This window comes from Caenorhabditis briggsae (assembly GCF_000004555.2).
Source record: "Caenorhabditis briggsae complete genome, chrI, whole genome shotgun sequence".
NCBI classification, from domain to species: Eukaryota; Metazoa; Nematoda; class Chromadorea; order Rhabditida; family Rhabditidae; genus Caenorhabditis; species Caenorhabditis briggsae.
Window position 1 is genome coordinate 11,619,764 of NC_013489.2, and position 10,977 is coordinate 11,630,740.

At 37.2% G+C, this 10,977-nt stretch overlaps 2 protein-coding genes and 1 non-coding gene across 3 annotated transcripts in view; 2 read left to right on the plus strand and 1 right to left on the minus strand.

The window, feature by feature from the left end:
* Cbr-trp-4 overlaps window positions 1-9,524 on the plus strand; it is a gene marked incomplete at both ends in the record, with an annotated part of 16,584 nt that extends 7,060 nt beyond the window's left edge. The window contains 12 exons of the mRNA XM_045241288.1: window positions 131-302; window positions 347-665; window positions 2,939-3,177; window positions 3,225-3,485; window positions 3,965-4,135; window positions 4,236-5,327; window positions 5,803-6,059; window positions 6,104-6,454; window positions 6,497-6,584; window positions 6,637-7,024; window positions 7,491-7,655; window positions 9,352-9,524. Of these exons, the coding sequence (XP_045095211.1) occupies window positions 131-302; window positions 347-665; window positions 2,939-3,177; window positions 3,225-3,485; window positions 3,965-4,135; window positions 4,236-5,327; window positions 5,803-6,059; window positions 6,104-6,454; window positions 6,497-6,584; window positions 6,637-7,024; window positions 7,491-7,655; window positions 9,352-9,524 (3,676 nt within the window). The remainder of the gene's footprint in view (window positions 1-130; window positions 303-346; window positions 666-2,938; window positions 3,178-3,224; window positions 3,486-3,964; window positions 4,136-4,235; window positions 5,328-5,802; window positions 6,060-6,103; window positions 6,455-6,496; window positions 6,585-6,636; window positions 7,025-7,490; window positions 7,656-9,351) is intronic.
* A 1,040-nt stretch (window positions 9,525-10,564) lies between these two features.
* The window catches only part of CBG25409, a gene marked incomplete at both ends in the record, with an annotated part of 2,019 nt that continues 1,606 nt past the window's right edge, over window positions 10,565-10,977 (plus strand). The window contains one exon of the mRNA XM_045241289.1: window positions 10,565-10,780. Within this exon, the coding sequence (XP_045099420.1) occupies window positions 10,565-10,780 (216 nt within the window). The remainder of the gene's footprint in view (window positions 10,781-10,977) is intronic.
* Window positions 10,852-10,924, minus strand: CBG29006. Its single transcript has one exon. It is a non-coding gene (tRNA).

The window sequence follows — 10,977 nt, forward strand, 5'->3', positions numbered from 1 at the left end:
TCTCTCCGAAATTTTAAAGGCGCATAACTCGCTTCAAAGGAAAGCTAGAATTAGGAAAATTACACAGAGTTGTTTAAAGTTTTAAGGGCTTTCAGATGAAAAAACAATTCTTTCAAAAATTATTTTTTAGACTTCTCCTTGACGAAAATGCTCACTCCCAAATCTGCTCGAAAATCGGAGAAACTCCTTTACAAGTTGCGGCAAAGTCCTGTAACTTTGAAGCAGCGTCAATGATTCTGAAGCATTTATCAGAGATTTTGACGCCAGAGCAACTCAAAGAGCATGTCAATCATAGGACTAATGTGAGTGATTCTTTCTAAACTTTCTAATCACCATTCTGATTCAGGACGGATTCACGGCTCTCCACTATGCCGCAGAGATCGAACAACGACAGTTACACTTCCCTGGGGAAGACGCAAAGCTAGTAAATCTTCTGATTGACTACGGTGGAATGGTTGAAATGCCTTCTCTGAATGCGAACGAAACTGCAATGCATATGGCTGCGAGATCTGGAAACCAAGCGGTTTTACTTGCAATGGTCAATAAAATTGGAGCGGGAGCTGTGCAAATTGTGCAGAACAAGCAGAGCAAGAATGGATGGTCTCCGTTGTTGGAGGCGTGTGCCAGAGGACATTTACCAGTGGCGCAGACTTTGTTGAAGGTTTGTTTTTGGGAATTTTAGAGGTGCTTGAGACATTTTTGGCAATATAATAGCTTTCAATGCTTTTGCAAAACTATAGTACCCATCAGTTGATCCATATGGCTCTTCAGTGTTACTTTAATTGCTCTAATAGGCCCGAATCTTATACGTGCACTTTAAGATCAATTATCTCGGTTTTTGTAAAAGATATCAAAAAGTGGCCAACTAATAAAATATTTATCATAATATAGCAATATTTTACCAATTGACAACTTTTTGATATCTTTTACAGGGGCCCAGATAATTGAGCTCAAAGTTAAACGATTTTTTTTTCTGAAACCACGAATTCNAAAATTTACGTCATGAAAAAGATCTGGAAAAATTCAAAACAAATCTAAATTTAAAAAGTTCAAAAAAAACTAGGCCGCTACCCAGAAAAATTAGGTCGTGACCTAGAAAAAATTAGGTCGTGACCTAGAAAAAATTAGGTCGTGACCTAGTAAAAATTAGGTCGTGACCTAGAAAAATTAGGTCGTGACCTAGAAAAAATTAGCTCGTGACCTAGAAAAAATTAGGTCATTACCTAGAAAAAATTAGGTCATGACCTAGAAAAATTAGGTCGTGACCTAGAAAAAATTAGCTCGTGACCTAGAAAAAACTAGGTCATTACCTAGAAAAAACTAGGTCGTGACCTAGAAAAAATTAGGTCGTGACCTAGAAAAATTGGGTCATGACCTAGAAAAAATTAGGTCGTGACCTAGTAAAAATTAGGTCGTGACCTAGAAAAAATAGGTCATAACCTAGTAAAAATTAGGTCGTGACCTAGAAAAAATAGGTCATAACCTAGAAAAAATTGGCTTGTGACCTAGAAAAAACTAGTTCATTACCTAGAAAAAACTAGGTCGTGACCTAGAAAAAACTAGGTCGTGACCTAGAAAAATTGAGTCATGACCTAGGAAAAATTAGGTCATGACCTAGTAAAAATTAGGTCGTGACCTAGAAAAAATTAGATCATGACCTAGAAAAAATTAGCTCGTGACCTAGAAAAAACTAGGTCATTACCTAGAAAAAATTAGGTCATGACCTAGAAAAATTAGGTCGTGACCTAGAAAAAATTAGCTCGTGACCTAGAAAAAACTAGGTCATTACCTAGAAAAAACTAGGTCGTGACCTAGAAAAAATTAGGTCGTGACCTAGAAAAAATTAGGTCGTGACCTAGAAAAAATTAGGTCGTGACCTAGAAAAAATTAGGTCGTGACCTAGTAAAAATTAGGTCGTGACCTAGAAAAATTAGGTCGTGACCTAGAAAAAATTAGCTCGTGACCTAGAAAAAATTAGGTCATTACCTAGAAAAAATTAGGTCATGACCTAGAAAAATTAGGTCGTGACCTAGAAAAAATTAGCTCGTGACCTAGAAAAAACTAGTTCATTACCTAGAAAAAACTAGGTCGTGACCTAGAAAAAACTAGGTCGTGACCTAGAAAAATTGAGTCATGACCTAGGAAAAATTAGGTCATGACCTAGTAAAAATTAGGTCGTGACCTAGAAAAAATTAGATCATGACCTAGAAAAAATTAGCTCGTGACCTAGAAAAAACTAGGTCATTACCTAGAAAAAATTAGGTCATGACCTAGAAAAATTAGGTCGTGACCTAGAAAAAATTAGCTCGTGACCTAGAAAAAACTAGGTCATTACCTAGAAAAAACTAGGTCGTGACCTAGAAAAAATTAGGTCGTGACCTAGAAAAATTGGGTCATGACCTAGAAAAAATTAGGTCGTGACCTAGTAAAAATTAGGTCGTGACCTAGAAAAAATAGGTCATAACCTAGTAAAAATTAGGTCGTGACCTAGAAAAAATAGGTCATAACCTAGAAAAAATTGGCTTGTGACCTAGAAAAAACTAGGTCATTACCTAGAAAAAACTAGGTCGTGACCTAGAAAAATTGAGTCATGACCTAGGAAAAATTAGGTCATGACCTAGTAAAAATTAGGTCGTGACCTAGAAAAAATTAGATCATGACCTAGAAAAAATTAGGTCGTGACCTAGAAAAAATTAGATCATGACCTAGAAAAAATTAGGTCGTGACCTAGAAAAATCTAGTTGTGGTGGGCGGAGTCTAGCCGTGTTTATACTCATTTTGAAGCATTTTCGACGCTAAATGCGAATCTGTGATTAGTTTATATTAGAAGGCGATACTTTTTCAGATAATCCAAAAAACCTGATTTCGGATTCTGATATAGGATTTTTCTGAGTGCCTAATTTGCCTAAAGTCTCGATTTTTAACTTCTCGTTTTCAGCACCAGCTCGTATCGACGTATTCGACGAAATGGGACGAACCGCTCTTCATTTGGCAGCTTTCAATGGTCACTTATCGATAGTACATCTTCTATTACAACACAAAGCATTTGTGAACAGTAAATCAAAAACTGGAGAGGCTCCGTTACACTTGGCAGCACAACATGGGCATGTGAAAGTGGTAAATGTGTTGGTTCAGGATCATGGAGCATCGCTTGAAGCGATCACTTTGGATAATCAGGTACAACACAAAAAAAATCAATAAAATTCTTGAAATCATGATTTCAGACCGCGCTCCATTTCGCTGCTAAATTCGGTCAACTGGCAGTTTCTCAAACTCTTCTGGCTCTCGGAGCAAATCCGAATGCTCGAGATGATAAGGGACAGACCCCGTTGCATTTGGCAGCTGAAAATGATTTCCCGGATGTTGTTAAATTGTTCCTAAAAATGAGAAATAACAATCGGAGTGTGCTGACAGCTATAGATCATAATGGATTCACATGTGCGCATATTGCAGCGATGAAGGTGGGATTTTTGTTTGCCCTACTTGCATAACAGGCCAAGCTAGTTCAGTTATGATAGAACTTGACGAGTACTACAAAATGGTACTAGTTGGAATACTGTATCTTGTCTATGAACAAAGTTACAAGCCAAAAACTTCTGACCCGACTAAATCTGTCAAAAACAGTGCCATGGTGTGAAGCACAAAAACCTCTGCGGCTTCTGAAAAAATACTGATTCGTGTAATTTTCATAATTCTAGCTTTCCTTTGAAGCGAGTTATGCGTCTTTAAAGTTGGGAGAGACGCAGAGAAACGAGTGTGCTCTCGTTTCTCTGCGTCTCTCAAAAAGTTTAAAGTCGCATAAATCGGCTCAATAATATCAGATCTCATTGATTTCTAACTAGGTTTATAGGAAGTTTCAAGGGCTACAGGGTTAGTTAAGTTTCTTTTCAAAAGATTCAGGTGGTCTTAAAATTTTGGGCTCGTTTTCAAGTCGGATATTTTTAGCAGCAATTAGTGATTTCAGGGAAGTTTGGCAGTAGTCCGAGAATTGATGATGATTGACAAACCAATGGTTATTCAAGCCAAAACTAAGACCCTTGAAGCTACAACTCTTCATATGGCTGCAGCAGGTGGACATGCGAATATTGTGAAGATTCTTCTGGAAAATGGAGCAAATGCAGAGGATGAAAACTCGGTAAGAATTTGGCTTTTAAAAGGAGTGGTTGGAGTTTTTTTGGAGTCAGGGTATGCATTCTGACTTTTGACTGACAATATTTCTACAACTTAATTTTCAGCACGGAATGACTGCTCTTCATCTTGGCGCTAAAAACGGATTCATCTCAATTCTGGAGGCCTTCGATAAGATTCTCTGGAAACGATGCTCCAGAAAAACAGGACTCAATGCTCTCCACATTGCCGCTTTTTATGGAAACTCGGATTTTGTGAATGAGATGTTGAAACATGTTCAAGCCACTGTTCGATCGGAACCCCCAATTTATAATCATCATGTGAATAAGGAGTTCTCAACGGAATACGGATTCACACCGCTTCATTTGGCTGCTCAAAGTGGTCATGATAGTTTAGTGAGGATGTTGTTGAATCAGGGTGTGCAGGTGGATGCGACCAGTACCACAATGAACGTCATCCCACTTCATTTGGCTGCTCAACAAGGTCACATCGCAGTAGTAGGAATGCTTTTATCCCGATCTACACAACAACAGCATGCCAAGGATTGGAGAGGAAGGACGCCACTTCATCTAGCCGCTCAGAATGGACATTATGAGATGGTCTCGTTGTTGATAGCTCAGGGATCCAATATCAATGTAATGGATCAGAATGGTTGGACTGGTCTTCATTTCGCCACTCGAGCTGGTCATTTGAGTGTTGTCAAACTCTTCATCGACTCTTCCGCTGATCCTCTCGCAGAAACGAAAGAAGGGAAAGTTCCTCTCTGCTTTGCCGCTGCTCACAATCACATTGAATGCCTTCGCTTCCTTCTCAAACAGAAACACGATACGCATCAACTAATGGAAGATCGGAAGTTCATATTTGACCTGATGGTGTGCGGAAAAACCAATGATAATGAGCCCCTTCAGGAGTTCATTTTACAATCGCCTGCTCCGATTGAGACTGCTGTCAAGCTATCTGCTTTATATCGGGATATGTCGGAGAAGGAGAAGGAGAGGGCAAAGGATTTATTGAATGTCGCCGTGTTCAGTGAGAATATGGCTGTGGAATTGTTAGGAATCACGGCGACAGAGTACAATGCTGCACTTTTGTTGAAGGCGAAGGATAATCGGGGGAGACCCTTATTAGATGTGCTGATTGAAAATGAACAGGTGGGATTTTCGACTACATTACCTTCTAGCCGAAACTGTCGGAATCCGGCCGGGCCGTGCGGACATGTTTCCGGCAGCTTTGCTGCTCACAAATCAATCCCGTACTCTCTAGCCACCAAACTGAAGTCCGCCCATACGGTCAACTTTGAGCTCAATAATCTCGATTTCTGTGAAAGATATCAAAATTTTGTTAACTGATAAACTATTTATCATAATATTAACAATATTTGATTAGTTGAAAAATTTTTGATATCTTTTAAAAGAACCGAGATAAGTTGGCACAAAGATGCCGTATTTGCTCTTTGAGGAGCCCACCTAAATTGTCAACTTTTAGCTAATTCATCTCTATTCCTTTAAAAGATATCAAACCATTGTCAATTGATAAAATGTTCATCATAATACCACCAATATTTTATCAGTTAAAAACTTTTTGATTTCGCTCAAAGGAACCGAGATAACTGAGCTCAAAATTACCGGTTTGGGTGGGTTCCTATTACAGAATTCAAACTTTAAAAAAATTTAGAAAGAAGTGGTATCGTATGCATCTGTCCAACGCTATCTAACAGAAGTGTGGACCGCCCGTGTCGATTGGTCCTTCGGAAAATTTGTCGCATTTTCTCTATTCGTTCTGATGTGTCCCCCAGCATGGTTCTATTTCTCATTACCCTTGGATAGTCGAATCGGTCGAGCTCCAATTATCAAATTTGTGTGTCATATTGTCTCTCACGTCTACTTCACGATCCTGCTGACTATAGTGGTGCTCAATATAACGCATAAGATGTGAGTTTTGTATTAATGTAGGGGAGAAATATTCGAAAATGCAGGTACGAAGTAACATCAGTCGCTCCGAACCCTGTGGAATGGCTTTTGCTCCTTTGGCTCTCCGGAAATCTGGTCTCTGAATTGTCGACTGTCGGTGGAGGATCTGGTTTGGGAATTGTCAAAGTGCTCATTCTAGTGCTCTCAGCAATGGCCATAGCGGTTCATGTCCTGGCATTTCTACTCCCAGCGGTGTTTTTGACCCATTTGGATAACGACGAAAAATTACACTTTGCTAGGACAATGCTCTATTTGAAGAACCAACTTTTCGCATTCGCACTTCTTTTTGCATTTGTTGAGTACTTGGATTTTCTCACAGTGCATCATTTGTTTGGTCCATGGGCTATTATTATTCGGTAAGGAACTTTGGGTCTTTTTTTTAGTTGAATATTTTTCAGAGATTTGATGTACGATTTGGCTCGTTTCCTGGTGATTCTGCTGTTGTTCGTTGCTGGTTTCACACTACACGTCACAAGCATCTTCCAGGTAAGGGATACACATTTTTTTTTCAAATTGTTTGAATTCCCGCCAATTTCAGCCCGCGTACCAACCAGTCGATGAGGATAGTGCAGAACTAATGCGTCTTGCAAGTCCCGAACAAACGCTCGAAATGCTCTTCTTCTCACTTTTCGGACTCGTTGAGCCGGATAGTATGCCACCGCTTCATTTGGTTCCAGACTTTGCGAAAATTATTTTGAAACTACTTTTTGGAATTTACATGATGGTCACATTGATTGTTTTGATCAATTTGTTGATTGCTATGATGTCTGATACGTATCAGAGGATTCAAGCACAATCTGATAAGGAATGGAAGTTCGGAAGAGCGATTTTGATCCGGCAAATGAATAAGAGAAGTGCTACACCGTCGCCAATCAATATGTTGACCAAATTCTTGATTGTGGTTAGGGTCGCATGGAGGAATCGATGTAAGTTCTTGGTTTTTGTAAACTTAAAAACCTGTAGTGAGACAGCCCTAGACTCTCCAGTTTGAGCTCAATTATCTCGATTCCTATAAAAGTTATCAAAAATCTGTCAACCGTTAAATTATTAATCATGAAATGAACAATATTTTATCAGTTATTATATTTTTGGTATCTTTGACAAGAACCGAGAAAATTTGGCTTAAAGTGTAAAGCTATTGTACTCTAACAGAAGTCCAATGTAGCTTTTAACATTAAGCTCAATTATCTAGGTTCCTGTACAAGATATCAACATTTTTTCAACTCATAAAATGTTTCTAATATTACTGTGAACAATTTATCAGTTGACAATTTTTTTAATTCTTGGTCAGGAACCAAGATAATTGAGCTCAAAGTTGACGGTTTTGTACGCTTCTATTATACGGTACATGAAAAATGATTATACCAAGAATACCATCTTCTTGATAATGAGTAACTTCTAGACTGCTTAAATTTCAAATTTCCTTATTTTCAGTACGCTGCATGACAAGAAAAGCTCAAGATGATTTACGATTCGAAGAGAACATTGACGCATTTTCGATGGGTGGAGGACAACAAGGAAGGACTAGTCCGACGATGCGGCCTGATGAAGGAGCAGGTAAAATATGGGGAATTTCTGGAAAAAAAAACAAAAATTTGGAAAAGGCTACCAAAAAGCAAAATTGTGTTGAACCTCCGAAAAGTACCGTAACCATTCTGACGGTCAACTTTGAGCCAATTTATCTCAGTTTCTGTCAAAGATATTGAAAAGTGGTCAACTGACACAATGTTTTTGATATTGTGATAAACATTTTATCAGTGTACAACTTTTTTATTTCTCTTACAGAAAATGAGATATATGACACGGTGCGTAATTTACGAAATTTGATTTTTTTTTTCGGATTTGTGGACGCTTTTCGCGATACTGTGAAAAATTAGGTTTTTCAGCATTTAAAAATTCTCGGTCAAAATTTTTGATTTCAAAATAAGTAACAATTATGAAGGAGGCAAAAACACGAAATGAGCCTAAAAGCGTCAAATTTGGTTAAGAATTGAAGGAGAAGATACATTTTTTAGAAAATCAACTGAAAAATTCAATTTTTCGAGGTTTTTGGGGATCTATTAAAATACCGTCCATCATAAAATTTTCTAATTATGTAACTTTTGTGCAGAATTTCCTCGCAAACATTTTGATATACATTATTTTCGAATACGCTCAAAAATGAGGGAGGAGATAGGTTTTGAATCACTCAGATTCGCATCAGAGTACTGTAGATTTGGCTAAAATTTACTTTTTTTTTCCAAAATTCTTTGCTTATTTATTTGGCGTGGAATTAATTTTTTGCTTGGATTGGCGTGGAATGACCTATATAGGGAAGAGTTGAAGGAAACAGTGATGCCTAGACTCTCAAATCCATCACAACGTCGGTTCACGAACGAATTAATTTCTTTTGAACTTTTGGAATTTTGCTTTTTTATCGATGCACGAGAAACGCGTCAACAATCACCAGTTGTGCGCTATTCGTGAATTATTTTCCGTGTATGAGTTCAAAGTTGACACGTCGAAAAAGTTATCTATACGTCCCTGGAAATTGAGATTCCTCTGATAAGGATTTCTGGGCATCTGGCAAACTTGAATTTTGAAAATTTAAATTTATCAAAACCGGACCTTCAAAATAAGTCCAAACACGACCCATTTTGGTGGACTTTGAAATTTTTGGGGGCCATGTGCCTTTAAAGTCACAGTCCGAGATTTTTTGAGTTAAATCCCAATTTGGATGAGATACATGTATGTATGTAAAAAATTGGCACTGAAATAAAAGTTGTGCCACTTTAAAACTTCATATCTCGTTCAGTTGGACTTCTAAAAAATAGTTGTCAATTACAAAAATGAAGCTCTATTTTTGTTTAGTATACTCTGAAATTTCCAGGCAAATTAAAAAAAAACTTCTAGACTACTTTTGTAGGGCTTCAAAGTTGACTATTTTCCACTGAAAAAATCAAAACACCGCGTTTTTTCTCTTTTAGAAACTCGCTCAAACCGTCATCTTTGAGCTCTTATGTCTTCTTTTCTGTAAGAGATATCAAAAAGTGATAAGCTGATAAAATGTGTATCATAATTTTCTCTATATTTTGGGATATCTTTTACAGGAATTGAGATAATTGAGCTCAAAGTTGATGGTTTGAATAAGCTTCGAATAAAGAGAACACAGTATGTTAAATTTTTGTCATGTACTGTATTCCAAAACTTCTTCTACAAAACTAAAGCTTGGATTTTTATTATTTTCTCTAAACTTGAAAATTCTTTTTTCCAGAAATGGGCGGTCAACGAGCCGAACTCGGTCGATCAGCTGATTGGAATATCGAAACAGTAATAGATTGGCGAAAAATTGTATCCATGTACTATCAGGCAAATGGAAAAATGGATGATGGGCGGAATAAAGAGGATCTTGACCTGGCGAATGCTCTTCCAGCAGCTTTTAATTGAAAGTTTACTTTTTTTATTTCAAAATTAGTCCGAAAAACTAACCGGTGTATTTTTTAAAAATCTATCCCAACCTGTCTTTTCTTTCCCTTTTTATATATCACCGGTGATTTTTCCCTATTCCTATCCTACGGTTTTTTTCAAAATTCTGGCATTTTTTGTTCTGCATGGCTTTCATTTACCTCTATTAGAAGGGCCCTTCTATTAGTGGTTTTACAGTAACCCGATGTTTCTTTCAACCCATTATTTCCCTCTCTCTTTCTTGAATTTTCAAATTTGAATAAATTTTTTTCCCGTGAACTTTTGTTGAATAATTTTTTTGAGTTTTTTGGGTCGCCAGCCGGACAATCGTGGTCCTTGAATTTTGGAGCCAAAAAATTTGAATTTTTGAACTTCCCGCCACATCAGAACAATGTATTCAGATGAGCATTTATTCTATGATCCGGAATACGTTCATTATGAGAAAGTATCAAAAGGGGAAAAATGAGAAAATGAGAAACACGATTTGATGGGATACTGTGGTTTTTTGAAAATTTTGAAAAGTTCAAATTTTTTGAAATTCTGGAATTCAGAAACTCAGAAATTCAGAAATTCAGAAATTTTGAAAATTCTAAAAAATTTTTCAATATATTTCAATATTCAATATTTCAACTCAAATTTCGAATTTTTGAAATTGTTTGCACAATCGGCAACTTTTATGGTCCTTTTGGTAGTTTTTCTGGAATTTTCTGGAATTTTTTAAAGGTTGTGTTACAGTATGCTGAGCTGTTTGAGTACAATTATTGGAATCCGAAAAATAGAAATAGTAGGAGGATTAGAGAAAATGAGAAAATTGAAGAAGCATTGAAAACGGCGATGGAAATGGAAAAAGAAAAAGAAGATTTGGACATTTTCGATGAAACTAAGAATAAGGTTTTGAAAATTTGAGATTTTGAAAATTGGAATTTTTGAATTGTTTCAGACACGACAAGCCAGGAATCCCATAAAATCTCAAAAATTTCCAATCTTACGATCGACGAAGAATTCGAAAACTACAAAAGAAAATGGAAAATGCATATAAAGCAAATCGAGAAATTCTGAAAAAAGGAGTGGGAATTGAGCAAAGTGATATAGAGGCAGATATCAAGAGAAAGGCGTTGGAAAAGAGGTTTAAGGATTCAAAGGATAAGAAAATTAAAGATGATATGATGGAGAAAAAGAGGGAGCAGGAAGAACAGGAAAAGAGACGCAAAAAGAAAGCCAAAGAACCCGAATCCACAGCCCAGAAGACGAGACCACAGGGATGACCAAGAAGTGAGTTAAAAAGGAAAAAAAATGAACAAAAAACATTTGACCCAGGCAGGGCTCGAACCTGCAATCTTCTGATTAGAAGTCAGACGCCTTATCCATTAGGCCACAAGGCCACAACGGGGTGTGCACACCTTGGTCATTAAGAGTAGGTTATTAATGGTGTACT